General features: G+C 43.8%; 1 protein-coding gene across 3 annotated transcripts in view; it reads left to right on the forward strand.

Moving 5' to 3' along the window:
- RASSF3 (Ras association domain family member 3) overlaps nucleotides 1-20,233 on the forward strand; it is a 63,391-nt gene extending 43,158 nt beyond the window's left edge. For all 3 annotated transcript variants that reach the window (XM_082239858.1, XM_082239859.1, XM_082239860.1), the window contains 4 exons: nucleotides 12,390-12,497; nucleotides 14,342-14,609; nucleotides 16,377-16,492; nucleotides 16,740-20,233. In XM_082239858.1, the coding sequence (XP_082095984.1) occupies nucleotides 12,390-12,497; nucleotides 14,342-14,609; nucleotides 16,377-16,492; nucleotides 16,740-16,889 (642 nt within the window). In that variant the 3' untranslated portion in view covers nucleotides 16,890-20,233. The remainder of the gene's footprint in view (nucleotides 1-12,389; nucleotides 12,498-14,341; nucleotides 14,610-16,376; nucleotides 16,493-16,739) is intronic.
- The last annotated feature ends 708 nt before the right edge of the window (nucleotides 20,234-20,941 follow it).

The following is a 20,941-nucleotide window of genomic DNA, read 5'->3' on the forward strand; positions in this document are numbered from 1 at the left end:
AGGCTATCTGTGTCTTGCGTGTAGGAATGATGTCATAATGACTATGCTCCCATTTTACATGCGTTTGGGCTTTATGCTTTCAGCATCTCAACATGCTATCCTTATATACTGTGTGGATTCATATTTAATAATATGGTATCCCACAGTTGAAGTAACCCAGTGTGTTTGTCCAAGTTATGGGTGTTTTTACTAATTGAAATTGCATCTTTGTCCAAGAATTGTGTCAGATTTCCTGGTATGGACATTTAGTTCTGTATTGCATTGTGTGTAGCCCTTTGGGGAGTTGGTTGCTTTGATGGCCTGGGACTCAGGCTCGGGCTCAGACTCGGAACTGGAGGAGTCTCAGTCCGCATCAGATCCTCTGCCTCAGGCGGCATCTGAACCAAGTCTGGGGCCTGATTCTGAAGAGTCCGAGTCTGCACAGGTTCCCCTGCAACAAGCTCCAGCTGGGCCGAGTCAGGGGCCTGAGCCTGCCCTGGCTCCAGATGTGGGGATTACCTTGTTTCCCTCTGCTGGGCAATCACATGCAGCTGTTCCGCTACAAGTTGGTCAGGAGAGGCTGAGGCAGCCTCTGGGTCTAGTAACCCACCGACATCTCCAGAGCGACAGAGACTCAGGTCTGAGAGAAGGAGAGAGCTGAGTACTCGCAGGAAGAGTGCCTGCCTTCCGGCGAGACAGACAGGTGAGTCACCAGGGGATCAGGACTGGCCGTTACCCCGTCAGAGATAAAAGGCTGCCAGACCCAACCCCAGGTTGCGGGAGCAACATTGCTGCTTGCTGGAACCTGCCTGTCACCCTGTGCCTGACCTAGCCTGGTTTCCTGCTGTTACGGAAAAATCTGGGTGCGGGGTTACTCTGCCACCCAGCTCATCGGACTAAGTCCGTGGGTCCCTGCGGAAGAAAATGAGCTCAGCCGGACACAGGAGCAAACTGCAGAAGATCCAAGTTTATTGCGCAACAGGTTCAAGGCGAGATTGAACAGCGAGAAAGGGGTGGCATGAACTTTTGAGATTTCCCTCCATGTCCCAGAATACAGTGCATGAAACGTCACGAATACATTATGGGAAGGTTGGGTTTCACAAGTTACATCATGAATATACTTTACACGTCATGAATACATTATGAAAAGGTGGGATTACATTAATTAGCATTTTCGGATGAGGGAGGGGGGATATGCGGAGCGGGAAATATACATAGATACACATTTATTGAGTACCGGTGGTGGCAAGACAATGGGCCAGGAATATACATCGTCTGTCACCTAGTATTGCCCGAAGGAAGGATTTGCAAAACTATCTGACAGGATTAAGAAGTTCCTGCGTACGTGACCTGCCGCTTTGGGGATTATGGAAGTAGGGACAGCATCATGGAGTCCAAGGGGAACTGAGTTGAATGGCACCGAGAACGAGCAGATCAGAACCACGGCTGATTTTATATCAATTTTTGAAGATTTCAGTGATTTCTAAGCCACTCTGTACTAGAGAGCAAAAGCAGAAACAGAGTGGATACATTGTAACAGGATTTTGACAGTATTACTTGAGAGATTATGGAGGACAGGGGAGGGGTGATGGAGTCCTAGAGAAATTGAGCAAATATATTGTAGTGAAGAAGACATTGCCCCCCCCCCGTTCCGTATCACCTGCCTTGGCCTGTTAGACTGACTCCTTGAGGAATCCTTGGATTCGGGACCAGACCTGGACCGTGTTGCTCGGGTTAACCCTCTGGCCCACCACAGTTGCAGTGCAAAAGCTTAAATATTTAAGCATAGCATCTTGGCCAGGGGTAGACAACCTGAGGCCCATGGGCTACACCTATGGGGTTTTTAACTGATAATTTCTCTTCAAGGGCCCAAATTTGTCCCCGGAGCTTCCCACTGCTGTTACGTAACCATATCTTAGCTTGAGTACCTCATTTCTGTTGTGGATTTTTCACTGTGACAATTGATTGCACTGCATGCTTTTTCATCTTTCTTAGCTCCATTTGAATCCGGGTTTCAGAGAAGATCACGAAAGTTTTGGTATCCCAGTGGAGCTCATTGCATTGCATATGAATAGACAGTTACACCAGGCACCTCTACTGGCAAGGCGGCAGGCCTCTAAATACCAAGTTGCTGGGAATCATGTGTTCTGTTTGTGGGCATCTGGTTGGCCATGGTGAGAACAGGTTCCTGGACTAGAATAGGCCTTTGGCCTATAAGATCCAGCAGAGATCTTATGTTCTTAACACCTTGATTTGTTCAGACAATTAAAATACAATGCCGGTGTCTTTAAAAAGCTGCTAATCAGAGATTTTGGAATTCAGGCATGTGAAGAACTAATTTGAGGTTCCACATGCAGTTGTTGACTTGGAATGGCAGATCGCTGCACCATATCACAAAACTGCTGTTGAGAATGTCTGAGTTTGCAACACTGCCTGGGGTTCTTTTTGTATTGAGAAACAAAAGCTCCAACACTCTGTATACATGCAGAACTAGTTGTGTGACAGTTGTGGATCTTGACTTGGCCTGTGGGAGTAGTAGTAATAATTTCCTTTTTTGAAGTGGAATTATACAAATAATACATTTTAGAGCTCCTGTATGTTATCAATCAGTTTTAAATGCTTATACTTATAGTGCGGGGGGGGGTGTTTGGTTCTGTTCCTAAAAGTGTGTGTGTGTGTGCGCACAAACACACACACACCCTGAGTTCTGCAGTTCACAATTTTTGTCTACAGAAAGACACTGCAGTATCATTTCGGGATGGATAAAGCAAACCATATTAAGATAAAATAAAAAAAGGTAATCTATTGCTCTGTGGAAATTTCTGCTTCAAACTCCTGTTTCATTTTTCAAAGTAATGTCTCTAATACGTGTATTGGAAGAACAGGATCTAAAAATAGGATGGCACTTGCCATTATTTGTAATTAAGGATTATGGAAAATACTATTACTTGAAGCCAAATAGAGAAGGCAAGTTCATTTTTCTAAATAAGAAATGAGTGACTCACATTGGATTAAAGCTGCATTGAAAGAGGTTGCTTTTTTTAAAAAAAAATGACTACAATAGTCATAGTTAGCAAAGTGGTGCCTTTTTAGTAGAAGAAGCTAAGTAAATTTTAGGGACAGACTCTCATCAGGGTTTGGACTGGGATTTTGTCAAGTTGCTGTTGATCAACATGATTATTATTATTCATTAGCAAGGTGTTTTTTAAAGTTTTTTTTGCTAAAATGTAGAATGAACTCTAGACTGCTGGGAAAGTTTCCAGGAGAATAACTTTGTATGCTTGCTGTTGGTATAAGTGCTAAAATTACTATCACTAGCGCTTCTACATATTTCCACTCCGAGATATCCACAGTACCGTAATTGTTTTAAGCTTGGCAGAATACTGTTTACATTCCATTTGCTCTTGCAGCACTTTTTCTGTGTTTTGATTAAAAATGCATTTTTTCTCTATACACAATCCCTTTTCTGATTGTACCGGGATATCTGCTCTTTTAAAGTTGTGATCCCTGGTGTGTATTAGAACCTAATAGTACAACTAAATCTGAAGATGTTTTACTGCTCAGAAATAATGTTATCAGTGGGATTGCTCCATTATCAATAAGCAAGTGCAGGGTTCAAAACGCCCATTGTTCTAATCTAAGCACATTTTGCAACGGAATTTCATTAGTGCTAGTGGTTTCTGAGCTCTGGGCGAAGTACTGTGCCTAAGATTTTAGTTTAAAACTGCAGAGTGGAAGATGTCAGGGTCGATCCTGGCGCGCAGGCATCTTTACTTGGTTGCAAGTGATTGATAGTTAGGTGCAAAATGTGCTTGGCACTTGACTAATTTCAAACACTGGCATGGTCATTGGTCCAAGATTCTTGAATTGATACATCTGGAGAGTACCTGGTTGTGGAAGGTTAGTTTAGGGGGTGTTGGTGATGAGACAGAAGGATGGCATTGTGTTTGGTAATAGTATAAAACAGTCATAGGCAAACTTAACCCTCCAGATGTTTTGGGATTACAACTCCCATCATCCCTAGCTAACAGGACCAGTGGTCAAGGATGATGGGAGTTGTAGTCCCAAAACATCTGGAGGGCCACGTTTGCCTATGCCTGGTATAGAACAATCTTCTTATGTTACCATTGAAAGAGTGAATGTGAACTTCTACATGGGTTCCGCCCCCCCTTGAGATGGATAAACTGAATGTGGAAATTAATCAATAGTCCTTGGTGGTATAAAAAAGAGTTGTGGGTAATGTTTTCTGGGTGCTTCTGTCCCAAGACCTTAAAATTCCAACAGCATACTTTTTATTCTGATTTCTCAGTAGATCATACAGTATTTTTGAAATCACATTATGATTTTGAGGTGCTGTTGAATAATACGAAGTGAGCACACAAGGCTGGATGAATGGAATTCTCAGCTGATCAGCTAAGAATGGTCACACACTTCCTGACATGCTCAGAATTGTTTGCTAAAAATGGAACAGTCTCAAGGTACAGAGTCAAGATCCATGGCCGGTAGAGAGAAAATGTTAATGCTGTGTTGGAATTAACCACAATTATCGGATTGAACTTCCTAGTGCAAAAGTGTTCAATAGTGGCAATGTATGCAATGGAATGCTAGATCAGATGGAACAGAACTATCTCACCTGGGGCTCAGCCAGCTGAGCTAAGACAAGGGTTAAGTCCCCAGGGAGGGACCAGAGAGGGGGGACTTAGGCTGGATGCTAAGACTAAGTCATGTGACCTGATGACCTGGCATATAACTCTACAGTAGTACCTCCAGTTACAGACAGGATCCATTCTGGAGCTCTAGTCGGATCCCGAGGTTATCGCAAACGGAGGTGCCTGTTCTGCGCATGTGGCAGCACGGTAGAGTGGTTCTGCGCATGTGCACAGTGCAGTAGAGTGGTCCTGCGCATGCGCGCATGTCGAAACCTGTAAAAATACTTCCGGGTTTGCCGCGTGTGTATCCCGAAGGATCTGTAACCAGAGGTGCGCGTGAGTAGAGGTACCACTGTATTTTAAAAGCTAATTTTGTCCCTGCCAGGCTTAGGCAGAGCAGCAGGTTAGGATCTGGTGAAACTTTGCACCGGCTTTTCGTGCATAGGATTGCTACCTAAGTTGCTGACATCTAATTTGAAATTCATTGTAAAAGAGCAGTAGCACCTATGATTTAGAAAAAAAATAGTGAGAAGACACAAAGCAAAAATAATGACGGAAAGAAATTAAAAACTAATATTTAAAACTCCACTGTGCTTTAAACCAGTGTATCTGGATATATTGTTGAGAACTGATTATTTTGATTGGTGGAAAGAATATTCTTGTTTTATCAAATCTTGATAAATGGTTACTGGGTGGTGGTGGTTTTTTTAAAAAAAGACTTCTTTTATTATTCCACTCAGGGCATAATTGTGCTGTTGTGAGCTTTATGGCATTTTTACCTTGAAATCTAAAAAATTTGTCTTAAAGGATGGGTGGAGCAGCAAATGTCCCTGTGGCTGTGATTTCCTGAGCTTACAAACAGGGAAGCTGCTGTTCAAAAAGGAAGAAAGTGTTTGAACCTTGAATTACAAAGTCAACGCACATTATTCCCTGCACTCTTAAGAACAAAGCCACTCTCGCTGTGCTTCCTGATGGCCTCTTTCCGGAGCTAGTAGAATAACTTGTTTATTTACAATCTGATCCAGTGGCTTGCGTCCAAAAAGCAATGTGTGTGCACGCGCATGTGTGGGTTTGTTTTTCTCCCAGTGCAGTCCAAAGAGCATCATTTTTCGTTCAAGGTGAGTTAAATGCATCCAATTGCTGCTTATTTGGCAACGCAGGTTTCATTCCTGCTGGTGCCTGTAAATACTATTTAAAGCTGATATTTTAACCCCCCCCCCAATTTATTTAAAAGTATTTCTAATCCTCCCTGCATTGCAAAGGGACCCCAAGATTGGCAGCAAGGCGGGGGCTAAGTAATGCAGCCCTTGAGGGGGGGCCGAAACACCACATGGTTGGTACCAGAATAGATACAGGGAGAAGATTACTGGAAATCAGAATCCCAGGTAAATGAGGCAGGAATCACACACAGTGATTTCAGCTCAGGATTGGTGCATTATTCTCACTGTGCACGATGACTTGAGCAGAGGTAGTGTTTTTCAGCCCCTTTTGGATTTTCCAAAATACAGTGGTACCTCGGGTTAAGTACTTAATTCGTTCCAGAAACTGTATTTAACCTGAAGCACCACTTTAGCTAATGGGGCCTTCTGCTGTTGCCGCACCGCCGGAGCACGATTTTTGTTCTCATCCTAAAGCAAAGTTCTTAACCCAAGGTACTATTTCTGGGTTAGCGGAGTCTGTAACCTGAAGCGTATGTAACCTGAAGCGTATGTAACCCGAGGTACCACTGTACAAGCTAAAACAGAAAATACAGTGGTACCTCGGGTTACATACGCTTCAGGTTACATACGCTTCAGGTTACAGACTCCGCTAACCCAGAAATAGTACCTCCGGTTAAGAACTTTGCTTCAGGATGAGAACAGAAATTGTGCGGCGGCAGCCGGAGGCCCCATTAGCTAAAGTGGTGCTTCAGATTAAGAACAGTTTCAGGTTAAGAACGGACCTCCAGAACGAATTAAGTACGTAACCAGAGGTACCACTGTAGAGTACAACTTAGAGCATGTTGACATTGTTATAGTTGCATAACAACGGTATGCAGAGAAGAAAAGCTTGTATCAGGATCTGTGCATGATCACAGGGATTGTTTCAGATGAGCACCGTTGTTTTCAGGGTGTTAGTCTGAGGAAACATGGGACTCTCGAGGGGAAGTTGATGTTCTTGCTTAGAGATGCGCCATGTATGGTTTTGTAGGTGAGTGTGCAGGGCTGGGCGATACCTGGTTTTCAGTGTCGCGATATATCTCCAGCTTAAACATCTTGATATACCGATATATCACGATGTCTGAAATAAGGGTGGAGCTATGTGGAGGCATTGGCTGACTTCACGATTTTTCCTGCATTGTGCGCACCCCCCATGATTTGTAATATATGGCTAGGTCAAAAACTATGAAACTATATGGACTTCAGACAATATTCTGTATGGATATATCACCCAGCCCTATTAGTGTGCTATGGAAGTGTTTGTAGGGTGTCTCATTGAAAAACGTAGAAGGACATCTGGGCCTGCTGCAGCCAGACTGGATCTCCTCTCTTCCCGTGATGGGAAGGAAAGATGTTGGCTATTCTGTTTTGTGGGCATTTGGCTCCTGGTGTATCTTCTGTACTTCATAAATGTTAGCTGCTTTGAGGACTCTGGTAAAAAAGCAGGATGTGAATGTACTAAGTCAGTAAACATCCTTGTGAAAGTCTCAAGTGTTGTGCTGCACCTCAGCCAATGTGGTTTAGTGGATAGTGTTGGGGGGTTCATTGCTTCGTTTGGGGGGCAGGTCTCTCTCAGACACCGCTATCTTAAAATGTCTGCTACCCTGAATCTTAGTAAAATGTGATGAAAACACTTTCAGAGTTCTAGTAAATTATTTCTTTCCAAGTTTTCTCATTCTTTTTACAAACTGACACAAGGTCACATGGGCCTGTATGAAAAGTATATTTCATCAAAACAAAACCCTTTATTCCATTGTAAATGGATGGGTAACCTGCTGTGCCTTTTGCTGTAAATCAAGTGCCAGGAATCTAAATGCTATTCTTGCAGCTTCAAACTTTAAACAACCTACTCTGTTTAGAACTGGGTTGTGTGCCAGCAGTTAAAGCACAACCATATAGGGTATGGCAGAACTTGTGGTTTTGGAGTGAGAGCATGATAAACGTGATCAGTTACTTTAGTATCGCAAGTACATATAAGTCTCTCGTATTCCTACTCTCTCTCACATACACAGGCACACACAAATAAATTGTGTTATATTTTTGGCTCTTTTTATGGTTTGGTTTTCTGCAGTAGCAGAAACTTGCATGCTAGTTTGCACGAAAGAAGGAGCAATAGCAGCCGACTGGCCTTCCCACAGGTCACAAAACTAGCTTGCACATAAACAGGTTTTGATAACTGACGTGTGTGCGTGCACTCGTGCGTGCGTGCATGGTAGGGCTGGGGGATACTTGGTTTTCAACATTGTGATATATCACCAGCTTAACATCGTGAAATACCACTATACAGTGGTACCTCGGGTTACATACGCTTCAGGTTACATACGCTTCAGGAATAGTGCTTCAGGTTAAGAACTTTGCTTCAGGATGAGAACAGAAATTGTGCTCTGGCGGTGTGGCGGCAGCAGGAGGCCCCATTAGCTAAAGTGGTGCTTCAGGTTAAGAACAGTTTCAGGTTAAGAACGGACCTCTGGAACAAATTAAGTACTTAACCCGAGGTACCACTGTATCGCGATGTCTGAAATATGGACGGAGGTTTGTAGAGGCATCAGGCATGGTCTGGCTTCACATTTTCCCCCACGTTGTGATTTTTGCTGGCGTCTGCTCTTGTGATTCGCTGCTCCCTGCAGGAGGCAGGGGACAACTGAGCCACCAGAGTTAACAGGGGCTGCAGGAATTGAGAGCATTGGCTGGCTTATTTGGTTTTCCCACGTTTTTATTTTTGTATGGGACATGCACACGCATATTCACAATATATTGCCAGGTTAAAAATCATGAAACCGATATCTCAATACAGACTTCAAACTGGTTATGGATTATATATATCGATATATCGCCCAGTTGGTAGTGTATGTGTGTGTTTAATAGAAACATACTGATTGATTTATGCTATTAGAAGTCACCTTAGCTTTATCCCCTTTTTATCTTCTAAAGATGTCAGGCAAAAGATGGTCAGGGTTGCCAAAGATATGCCCACATATGATATTGATAGTGGTGAAAGCTTTGAGAGTATGTTAACGCCCTTATTCATCAATTGCTGGATAATCAGAGCTTTTGGTATTCTCATAATTTCATGTCCCTAATGCTTTTTTTGGGGGGGGGATGTGGGTGGCCATGTGGGTTAAACCACAGTGCCTCGGACTTGCTGATCAGAAGGTTGGCGGTTCAAATCCCCGTGACGGGGTGAGCTCCCGTTGCTCGGTCCCTGCTCCTGCCAACCTAGCAGTTCGAAAGCACATCAAAGTGCAAGTAGATAAATAGGTACTGCTCCGGTGGGAAGATAAACAACATTTCCATGCGCTGCTCTGGTTCGCCAGAAGCGGCTTAGTCATGCTGGCCACATGACCCGGAATCTGTACGCCGGCTCCCTCGGCCAATAAAGCGAGATGAGCGCTGCAACCCCAGAGTCGGCCACGACTGGACCTAATGGTCAGGGGCCCCTTTAGCTTTTAATGCTTTTTAGATCCACCTGCTCAATTGATTAGAGCATGCCAAGGTTGCAGGTTTGATCCCTGTATAGGACAGCTGCATGTTCCTCCATTGCTGGGGTTTGGACTAGATGATCCTCCACAATTCTATGATTCTTTGATAGGGTCTTGATACACACCCAGCAGCTTAAGTGTAAACTTTCTGTTTGAGGGAGCAAAGGCCTAGTAACCATTCCTGGGTATGTTCTGAGTATTTTGATCCTGTGTTAGATATGCCTGACGACTTTCAAGTGAAGGCAATTAAATAGAGGTTTCAGTTCACTAAAGTTGAGAGCTGCAATAATTTCAGGCTATATATGGTGTGTTCGTGCAAATAATGGAAGTGTATTAATAGCACCAGTTTTCCATATGGGTTGAGAGCAAATGCCCTTTGAAAGATTAAGGAACATATTTGTATTGGACTGTAAAAATCAATATGCCACTTGGAGAAAGCTGTTTTGGGAGAATAACTTATTTTTTTTACAACAAGGTTAAAACTAACCAATGGAAATCTAGTAAGGCCTAAGCTCTCCCCCATTAAATAGTAGCTCTTCACATTGGTTTTTGGTTATTTGCTGGCCATGGTCAAAGTGGGGTGAGGAAAATATACCCTTCCTCGTTTAAGGATTAATCTTCATTTCAAGAATGGTTCAGTTGGGGTGCTTGTCTGTTAAAGGTTCCCCCCCCCTGTCAATTCCTTGAGAACCATTTTTTAAACGGTTTCAGTTTGTGTCCAAGGAACTTAGGGGCATTTTACTCTCATGCCAAGGTTGAGCAGGTTTGCTCACTCTGTGAGCTTTATAGCTAAACGGGGATTAGAACTGGGCATTAGGAATTCTGTCTCTTCTTCTCCCTGCCCCACAATTTCCAGTTACTTCTGTACCACATTAGCTCTCTGCCTAACAGCTGTCACCCAACGTTAAATGATTCAAAGTAAATCATTCGCTACATGCTCAAACTCTGCATGGCTTTGGAGAGACGAATCATGAAATAAGATACCCCAGCAATAATTTTTTTTTGCATTCAAATAGTGGACAAGTGAACACAATTACATTTGGGCATGCTTTGTTTCAAAGTGGTTCTCTTAAGTGCACTACTTTTGCTGGTGCTTTGTATTCTGCAATGTGAATATTGCAGGACAGTGGTACCCCGCAAGACGAACGCCTCGCGAGACAAAAAACTCGCAAAACGAAAGGTTTTTTCGTTTTCGAGTTGCCTCGCAAGACGAATTTCCCTATGGGTTTGCTTCGCAAAACGAAGCTTGCCCCGGGGACAGCGGGTCATCTCTTTTGAAGCAAGGGGCGGCGGGGAGAAGCGATCTTCTCCCCGCAGCCCCAGGTCCGGGGACAGCGGGAAGCGCTTCCCGCTGCCCCTGGACCTCTTTTTAAAATCGCCCCGGGACAGCGGAGGACTTCTCCGCTGTCCGGGGCGATTTAAAAGCCCCTGGGAAGGCAGGCAGGGGGGACAAAGACTTTCGCCCCCCGCCCGCCTTCAGAAGGTGTTCCCGCCCCCCCGCCCGGCTTCGGAGCAGCGTTCCGGAGCCCGGCGGCGTGGGCAGGTGTTCCCTCCCCCCGCCCGGCTTCGGAGCAGGTGTTCCCGCCCCCCGCCCGGTTTCAGAGCAGCACTCCAGAGCCTGGCGGCGGGGGCAGGTGTTCCCTCCCCCCGCCCGGCTTCGGAGCAGCGTTCCCGCTGCCCCCGGACCTCTTTTGAAGCAAGGGGCTGCGGGGAGATCGCTTCTCCCGGTGCTCCGAAGCCGGGCGGGGGGGGAGGGAACACCTGCCCCCGCCACCGGGCTCCGGAACGCTGCTCCGAAGCCGGGCGGGGGGGAGGGAACACCTGCCCCCGCCGCCGGGCTCCGGAACGCTGCTCCGAAGCTGGGCGGGGGGGCGGGAACACCTGCCTCCGAAGCCGGGCGGGAGGGCGGGAACACCTTCTGAAGGCGGGCGGGGGGGCGAAAGTCTTTGTCCCCCCCTGCCTGCCTTCCCAGGGGCTTTTAAATCGCCCCGGACAGCGGAGAAGTCCTCCGCTGTCCCGGGGCGATTTTAAAAAGAGGTCCGGGGGCATTTTAAGATCGCCCGGACAGCAGAGAAGTCCTCCGCTGTCCTGGGGTTTTTAAAAATGCTGGGGGTGGGAAGAAAAGCCCTTGTCCCCCCCCCCCCAGCCTTCAGAAGAGGTCCGGGGACAGACTGTCCCCGGACCTGGTCTGAAGGCGGTTTCCCTAGGAACGCATTAATTGATTTTCAGTGCATTCCTATGGGAAACCGTGCATCGCAAGACGAAAAACTCGCAAGACGAAGAGACTTGCGGAACGAATTAATTTCGTCTTGCGAGGCACCACTGTACACTGATTTCAGATTTCTTTGGGTGAGACAGAAGAGTTTCGCCTTACCATTTCTGCATCTTGTCCAAAGCCCATAAATTCATTTTCTAGTCTGGTAGGGAGTCAGACAACATGGGAACATGATGATTAGATATGTGAGTGACTTGTATCTCCACTCTCTGGGTAGGAATCCATTTGGTGTCTAGCAAAGGAGGCATATTTTGCTGATTTCTCTCTGCTGAAAATCTCAGGAGCTGATTTTCAGGGATGCTAGGGAATTCAGGGGAGTGAAGGAATCTGCGGAACGCCTGCTACATGGTCCTTTTGTGAGCATAAGGGCATCAATCTGATTCCACTTGCTGCCTGCTCCTAAGCCATTCATTGAAAGCTAAAGGTTGATACCACTATATACATTGGTCGTGTGTGGAATGTGACAGTCGCATCCACACCAGACCTTCAAAGCGCTACTATACCAGTTTAAGAGCCACGGACAATTATGGGAACTGTAGTCTACTGATCTCATAGATGTCCCAGCACCCATCAGAAACTACCACTTCCAACAATTCTCTATGACTCCAGTGACACAATAGTGCTTTAAATGCATGGTAGATATGTGACCTAATATGGAACACATACATTTACATTAAAACTTTTGTACATCAGCTCTCGTTTTTAAAACCTCTAGTTCAGTAGCTAGAAATGCTCAATAAATATTAAGTAGTAGTATACAGTATATATTTTTGGTATCTTTAAAACTGTCAAATCTCTTTTGCTTTAGGATGTTCAGAAAGAGCGAGAAGCTCACACGTATCTTACCAAAGAAGCAATCAATGAAAAAGTCCAGACGTACAATTCAGATGTCACTGACAAGCTAAAGATGACATTGGTAAGACTTTGTGTAAAGTTTTTTTTTAATTTAGTTTTGGTAGTTTAAAGGGGTGCATGGTGGCAACATCAAATCACTACTGTATGCTTTGAGTATATGGGCTTGGACAAAAAATACTTATTATCATATATTACTTATTTCATTTTTTTTACATTCTGTGTATTTGTACTTAAAATATTCCTAAACACTATATAGCAGAATGGTGCTACCTTATTGGTTTGCAGTCAAAGAGAGGAAAATGAAAACAGGCAAATTCAGCATATGCCTTAGTTAAATCCAGCAGTGTCATGGGACTACCTCTGAAGGATCTTCAAAAGTTCCAGTTGATTTAGGATGCAGGAGCAAGGATGCTAGTGGGTACTTGCCCTTGGGATCATGTGAGACCTGTTCTGCAAGAGCTGCACATTGCCAGTTTGTTTCTGGGCACAAGTCGATGTTTTGAAAATTAACCATTTAAAGCCCTACAACAGGGGCAGAGAATGGGATCTGGCTGGCAGGCCAAATCCTGAGCTCCCTTACCCTTCTCAGGGCCATTTTGACAGGCCCTAACAATCAAGGTAGAGACGCAGGTGGCGCTGTGGGTTAAACCACAGAGCCTAGGACTTGCCGATCAGAAGGTCGGCAGTTCGAATCCCCGTGACGGGGTGAGCTCCCGTTGCTCGGTCCCTGCTCCTGCCCATCTAGCAGTTCGAAAGCACACCAAAAGTACAAGTAGATAAATAGGTACCACTCCGGTGGGAAGGTAAACGGCATTTTCATGCGCTGCTCTGGTTCGCCAGAAGTGGCTTAGTCATGCTGGCCACATGACCTAGAAGCTGTACGCCGGCTCTCTCGGCCAATAAAGCGAGATGAGCTCCACAACCCCAGAGTCGGCCACGACTGGACCTAATGGTCAGGGGTCCCTTTACCTTTAACAGTCAAGGTATTTAACAAACAGGCCATACTTTGAGAGCAAACTCTGCTTTGTGTAAGGATAGGTAGTGCAGCAGAGCTCAGCAGGCCTTGCTGTAGGCTCCAGTCAGCTGATTGGCATTCATGGCAAGCTCACTCACAGAGGAAGATCTTTTGTATTGCCAGCTTGAATTCAAAGGAGGAATCTGGGGTGTGCTTCTAGTTTTTCTTCCTTTTAGCTGTGGCTTGAAATTCCCCTGTGCTTGACATCATAGATGCTATCAAGCATAGGAAAGATGTTTGTGATTTGCGTCTCTCCAAGACCTGGTGGAACTAATTTGATCTGCGGCCTGGCAGTTCCCCACCTTTGCCCTCAAAGGCTTGGGCCCAGGTTGCCTAAAGAGCACGCTGCCTTAACATCTGGTGGAGGGGCCTTCTCTACATTTCATCTGTGATGGAAGCAGAGTTGAGTGTGACTTTCAATGGCTGCATTCCATTTTATATCCGCTTGCCCCTCAAATCCTGGGTGGCTCATTTTCTTGCTGGCTAGTAAAGACTTAGAAAGAAATTATATGCCAGACTTTTGCCAGACCTGGCAGGATGGCAGATAAGTCTCCCCCAGCTCCTCTGAGTTGGTTTTCATGTTATCGTAGAATAATAGAATCATAGAATTGGAAGGGACCCTGAGGATTTTCCAGCCCAACTCCTTGCAGTACAGGAATATACAGCTGTCCCACATGGGGATCAAACTTGCAACTCAAACTCAGCACCGTGCTCTAGCCAACTGAGCTATGTCTGCATCCGTTTGTGTTGTGCTGGGGTTTTTATGTTGATTTTGTTGAGACATTGTGATGTGGAAGCATTAGAAAAGTGGGGGTGGGGAGCAAAAATGGATCCTTCAGCTTCTGGTTATTTTCAAAGAACCAACCCTATAGTTTTTGTGTGTATTCTAGCACTCCAGCGGAGTATACACTGGCTTCATCAAAGTTCAGATGGAACTGTGCAGACCCATCACGGTACGGGCTCCTGCGAGTCCCGGGAAGCATGTCAACAACAACTCGGAGACAGCTTTTTGCTTGCCTAACGGCTACACAAATACCCTTCACATCAGCAGCACTAACACTGTTCGTGAAGTTATTGAAGCTTTGCTCAAGAAGTTCATGGTGGCTGATAACCCTGCCAAGTTTGCGCTTTATAAACGTTGTCACAAGGAAGATCAAGGTATGCTTCTAAATCTTCTGAATGATCATATGGTCACTCTGTACTCTTAAGGCTTGGGGAAGAGGGCTCCCCGGTTTGAAGTCCCATCTAGCAGAGGGTTTCAACCATTTTGGGTCCACGGCTCCCTTGACCAACTACATTCTTTCTGCGGCACCCCTGTGGGGCTCAGGAGCCCAGTTTTGTCACCCCTTGCCTGCAGAGCTGCCAGCCCTTCAGCTCTTTTCGAACACACTCCCTTGTGGAGTGTTCCCTCAGCCTCCTCTCCCCTCTCCTTGGGAGTCGTTTGGGCAGTTGCAGCTGCCATCCCTGGTCTCTGAGCTGCCCCTCCCCTGACCCAAAGAGAGGTGCCTTCTCCCACTGCCCCACAGGGGCCTGGGAAGCAACCCCTGGCCAGCCCTAGAAGCACCATTCACCTGTGGAACTTGTAGCCAGGGCTGCTGCAACAAACAGCCGTGCAAGCCTTGGGGAGGCAGAGATGCAAGAAGGCATCAGAGGAAGGAGGGAGGGACAGAGTTGCTGGTGGCACCCCTGACCATCATTCAAGGCACCCCAGGGGGCCATGGCACACTGGTTGAAAACCACTGCCATCTAGTTGTAGCGGTTTCATAATTTCTCACCTCCCAATATATTGTGAACCCTTACGTGTGTGCGCGCTATGCAAAAATCACAATGTGGGAAAAACCATGAAGCCAGCCCATGTCTGATGCCTCTACAAAACTCCATCCTTACTTCAGACATTGTGATATATCAAGTTTATCACAATGTTTAGCTGGTGAAAACCAAGTATCACCTGGCCCTATTGAGGAGCACTAGTGTGTGTTGGAAAATACTTAGATACTTAGATTTATTCAGCTTGATGGATTTTACTGCAGAGGGCTGTAGTAGATAAGAAGTCACAGCAAAAAAGTGAGTGCTTTCTACTAAGGCAAAATTGTCATTAGATACACAACCCATAGATTCACTCCAAACACTGTTTAGATCCAGCCACATTGCACTATTGTATAAGACGACCTGTTTACATCTAAATACTAGGCCTACTAAACACAACATGCACTTGTATCATGTTTTGAAAATACAGTACCATTTTTCTGTTTAGGTGGTGTACGAATTGAAAAAGCACATAAATAATATTGTCTAATAAAATTGTATACATTTGCTACAAGATTCTTAAACGAGCAAGCAAGGGAGCCATAAACCAGAACCATAAAAGGCATAAAGAACTGAGTCAGCCTTTCTTATCTTCCTTCTGAAACTGCATAAATGTTCTTGTTTTTGAAAAAGGCTCTGGAAACGGTTCTTGCTACCCTTGCTGTTGGGCCACCACTAAGAAGGCTATCTTCTCTGAATGCTAAATTGCTTCACAGGCCAAACAGAAGAAACAAGATTTCATTCCAGTGCTTAGGAATGTTCATCTGGCAAAAGTAGTCCTTTAGATATACTTGAGTCTTGGCTGTAAAATAAAGTGATTGTGTTTTTTTTACCACAAGTTGCAGGAAACTGATTGCATATACACTTGTCAGTTTTGTGTATTCTGAATATGTTTAAGTTTGGGTGTTTTGCTTAGTGTTTCCTTTTCTGCTTTAGCAGTTGTCATTGTTGCTGTGTCTCACGTAATGAACTTTTCTCATAATTCTCTGTTTGTGCAGCAACATTTGAGGTGGGCGGCGGGTCTTTTGTGTGTATGTTGCTCTAGTTCTAGTCCTAGTTCAGCAGAAATTCTGTATGCATATTTACTCCCCACCCCTTTTAATCTCACACTTTTTTCAGTGTATATGTGCAAGCTCTCAGAAATTGAACATCCCCTTTATTTGCGGTTGGTGGCAGGCCCAAGGACAGACATGCTGAGTTTTGTTCTGCGTGAGCATGAAACTGGAGAGTTTTTGGTAAGTTGGCAGCTCTGTTTATAGCATCAAACAGCTTGGAGGAGTTTTTGAGGGTTTTCAAGTCCTACTTTTTTCCATTGCCAGGATTTTGGGCTATTTCCCAATTGATGTTTGTCAAGTGTATTACTCTCAGGCTCTTTTGTAGGCCAGAGAAGGACCTCTTTAAATTACAGACTGGATTTTAACTGGTATCAAAAGATTTTTTTAATCATCTACATGCTTTTGAAATCCCCTTTCCCCTCCACAGTGGGAAGCCTTTAGTGTTCCTGAACTACAGAACTTCTTGCGTATACTGGACAAGGAAGAAGATGAGCAGCTGCAAATCTTACAAAGACGCTATGCAGCATACAGAGACAAACTTGAAGAAGCCCTTGGTGGAGTCTGGAAACCAGGTTAAAATGGGGCCAAAGAACACTCAGGAAAAATACAAATTACCAAATATTGCATAGCATGCCAACCCCCAGAGCAAGAGCAAGAGTACCTGTGTCATTAAAACATATGACCTTTTTTTGTTATCAAAGAGGCGGTTCTGTAAATTTGACATACTTTTACATCTTGCAGGTAGCAGCAAAGGGAATTTGCAATATTTGCAGACCTGTGTGCGTACTTCACGAGTCTTTTCAAGATTGCATCATGCTAACTGTGATTGTATGATGAATCTGTTTTCAAAGACCCCGTGAAACACGAGACATTATGTGCTTTAATTATAATTTGTAGCTTTTAAAACTTAAAGGGGTGTGCAAGTTAGATTTTATTATAAATCTCAGCTCAGTTTAGAATAAGGATTAGCACACTATTTGATACCAAAATTGATTTTTGCACTACCTTTCTTCTGATATTTTTGAAATACGTATTATTTTTATTTGTAGAAGGGATGAACAATTGTGTCCCAAATGTTATTGCAGAAGGTGTTGAAGTAGTCTGAGCTGGAGAAGGTAGAGGGGAAGTAGAAAAGAAGGTGAGAGAGGAGAGAATGTTGGAACAGGAGAAAAGTTGGTTAGTGTGTTGTAAAGACGGTTGAGTGTTTATGCTGATTAGTATTACTGAAATTAATATATTCAGATGCTATTATTGAGAGAGAATTTACTAAATATAGTAAAAGCTGAATTGCATGGAGGCTGTGTGTGACCAGCAACACACTTTAGTCACAGTCTTGCATGTGCTGTTAAAATACACTCAGATTCTTGGTTGAGGTTTTCATGAGTAAAAACAGCTTTTAAGGAATTAATCCACAACTGTTGCAATGCTGAAAGGTGCAGTTGCCTTGATCTCACCACAAAAATTTGTACCTTTGCGTAGAAAGAGGCAAAATAGTGCCATTCACCTGGTTTTATTGAAAAACTTAAGGAACAAAGAAAATCCTTCTGAATTAAGTAGGCAAGGAGGGAAAGTAGCTTTGCGCTGTGAGAAACTTGAGCTATCTCTGGTTTGGTTTCTGTGTTTAAACTATACAAGTTTTGAAAAACTGGCTAGGATTCTGTATGCTGCTGAACCATGGTAAATAATTGGAAGAGGAAGAATTTTGTGTTTTGACTGTAACTGCATTTCCCCCCAGAACTATTTTTATCTAAAGTATGCAAGGTGTAAATGAAATCAAAGAAATGGGTGTGCAATTCAAACCTTTATATAAATGTATCAAATGACTTTCAAGTTTATATTTGCGGCCACCCAGAGAAAAAAAAAAGATATTGGTTTGGAGTGACTTAATTTATATAATTTAAGGAATTGTGAGCAGCAACCATTCCCCCTCCCTTTGAATTATTTGGGCATTAATTTTGAAATTTCTGAGAAATATCTGCCAGTTGCTGACACCTGGTGGGGATTATATGCAACTCCAAGACATATGTTCTCTTGGATAAGTGTGCCTTTTATTGTTTTTAAAACTTTGGCTGCTTATTCCCCTCAAAATATTGAGCTTTGAGGGAGAGGTTCTAATCTCAGACTTGCCAAGACAATCTTGATATATTAAATGGTTAGCAATAACTTAAAAGTAGAATTAGGTATCAATCAAAGGCATATCTTGCTGGAGTTTTTATTATTATTTCATGTGTAATACTGAAATGCTTTGTGTGTGTCGTACTGTTTTTTACCGGAGACCTAATCAAGAGTTACATAGGGTAGTGGGTGCAGGTTATGCGTTGAACATCAGTTTTGGAATTATTTTTCTACAAAGGCTATGTGTCACATTATCGGAAAGGTTTAGGTGTTAACTGCTTCTATGTGCCAGCCACCCAGAAGCCTTTGCCCTTTGTTGAGGGAAGTGTTAACATTTAAATGCTTCTTATGGCACACATGTTGGCCAGTTGTGTGCAAGGGTATATACCCTGCTAGGAACACACCATTAACTGGCAGAGTGTGTACACTTTGCGCACAGTGGCGCAATCCTCCTAGCAAAATGCATCAAACATGGCTTCTGCATAAAGCATTGTCACAGAAAGAGATTTTTCACTTAGAGCAGAGCCGAAAGTTAATCACTGAGCCCTTTCTGCTAAAATTAGGGGGGCAGGGGGTAGCACCACCCCGCAAAAAACAACGGTGGTGACCCCCCCACTCACTTTTTTTGCTCCTTCCACTGCATTTTCATTTATTTTTCCCATTTCTGAGTGCTGTTGCTTTGTTTCAAAATGGCAGCTTTTTTTTAACAGCGGTTCTCAACCCGTGGGTCCCCAGATGATGTTGGACTACAACTCCCATCATCCCTGAGCTCTGGCCTTGCTAGCTAGGGGTGATGGGAGTTGTAGTTCAACTTCTGGGGACCCACAGGTTGAGAAAGGCCTCACCTGCCTTGAAGCCAGATCGGAGTGACGGCAGCAGGGCCCTGCTTGCTGCTTCCACTCTGGTTGTCTTCCTGGGTTAAGAAGTCAGTGGAGTAAGGGAAGAAAGCTCCATTTCCCACCCCCCTTTTGGCCTCAGAATGGACACCATCAGAGCTAGGAAGCAGAATATCCTATATGCAGTGGAAGAAATGCCATTGGCAAGTCAGGAGAAAACTCCACCCTTGTTTGTGTTCGTATTCTCATGTGCACAGTTCCAAAATGGCTGCCCAACTCGGATGTGGTAAACTGGGGAAGAGGAGTGCATTTTGGCTTAGCTCTTTGCTCATGCCTTGCATCTGGGAGCAGCTGAATTCTAAACTGGCCTTTGGAGTCACTTAATTATATTGAAACTCATAAAAAGTTGATGTTTGGAATTTTAATATTAATCAGGTTGCTCGAAATTTAAATACTGTATTTCAGTCTAGAAATGACAATCTACAAGTATGTGAATCTTAATAATTATTATTTTTACTTGAACTTTGTGTTTTCCTTACCCATACATCTTCTCTTGGTGTGTTTTATGAACTGCAGGAATAACAAAATTTCTATTCCAAGCAGTCTTGAGCTGAAAACACACTGGTTATTACAGGTGTTTTGTTTTTGTTTTTTTTTTAAAAAACCAAAGCTTCAAAGAATAGGTCAACATTGATCCAAAGGTAGGGTTTTTTTTGTTGGCTTTAATTTTGTTTTCTTGTCAGGTTCTTAATCTGTCAAAGATGCATTGCAAACTGTTTTATGTTTTGACTTTGGTAGTAGCTGACTGGAGGGTGATGTGGAAAACACTGAAAAAAGGTTTTCTTTTTTAAAAAAACAAACTTGTACTATTTATTTTGAAATTTTTTTTTAATAGGGAAGCCTTAATGATTCCCTCTGAAGTTGTTATAGCAAGTTGTAATTCCATCATTAAAGCTGAAGTTGACACCGATATGGATGCTTTCATTGTTTAATTATTGGTTTAAGTTTATAGTACTTCCAACTACAAGATAAAGGCAACATTCTTTGCTATCTTGATGGGACTTCGCAACAGCAGTATCCTGAATCAGCACCAGGCATCTGACACCAGCTAAATTTCCCTCAATATCTCCAAGGGTGAGGGGTACAATATTTACATTATTTTTGTTGTTTTTACAGTTATACTTCCACGTGCCAGAGATGGATAGTGACTTTCCCAGGACACAAAATTCTGCTATGTTCAAGGATAAGAAAAAGCAAACCATTTGTTCATGTTCCAGCAATCAGGAAAATTCCTTACAAATTCAAATCACGCATCCTAGTAAAGGCATAACCAAGCCTGCAGCAAGTATTCTTCAGCTTAGGGATGGCAGGTGCTTAACACATTAGGCAGCTATGGCCCATTAGAATCTGAGAGTTGTCATACTGTAGACATTGCCCATTATCACAACCCTTTATACTTTGAGAAACTGCAGGGCCTGCATTTATCCAAAATTGTTTTTCAGGGCTTTTAACATGATGCTATAACATCTAACGAAAACTTAACCACAGACCTCCTTCATTGGTTATAAAAGATTCATCATTGCTGCTGGAGTCTTTAGAGCTTTATTAAGTGAGAGCAACCCAACTGAAGCTGGAGTTCTGTTAGAAAAGCGAAGCAAATGAATGATAAAGTGATTTC

This window comes from Podarcis vaucheri (genome assembly GCF_965113315.1).
Source record: "Podarcis vaucheri genome assembly, chromosome: 10".
NCBI lineage: Eukaryota > Metazoa > Chordata > Lepidosauria > Squamata > Lacertidae > Podarcis > Podarcis vaucheri.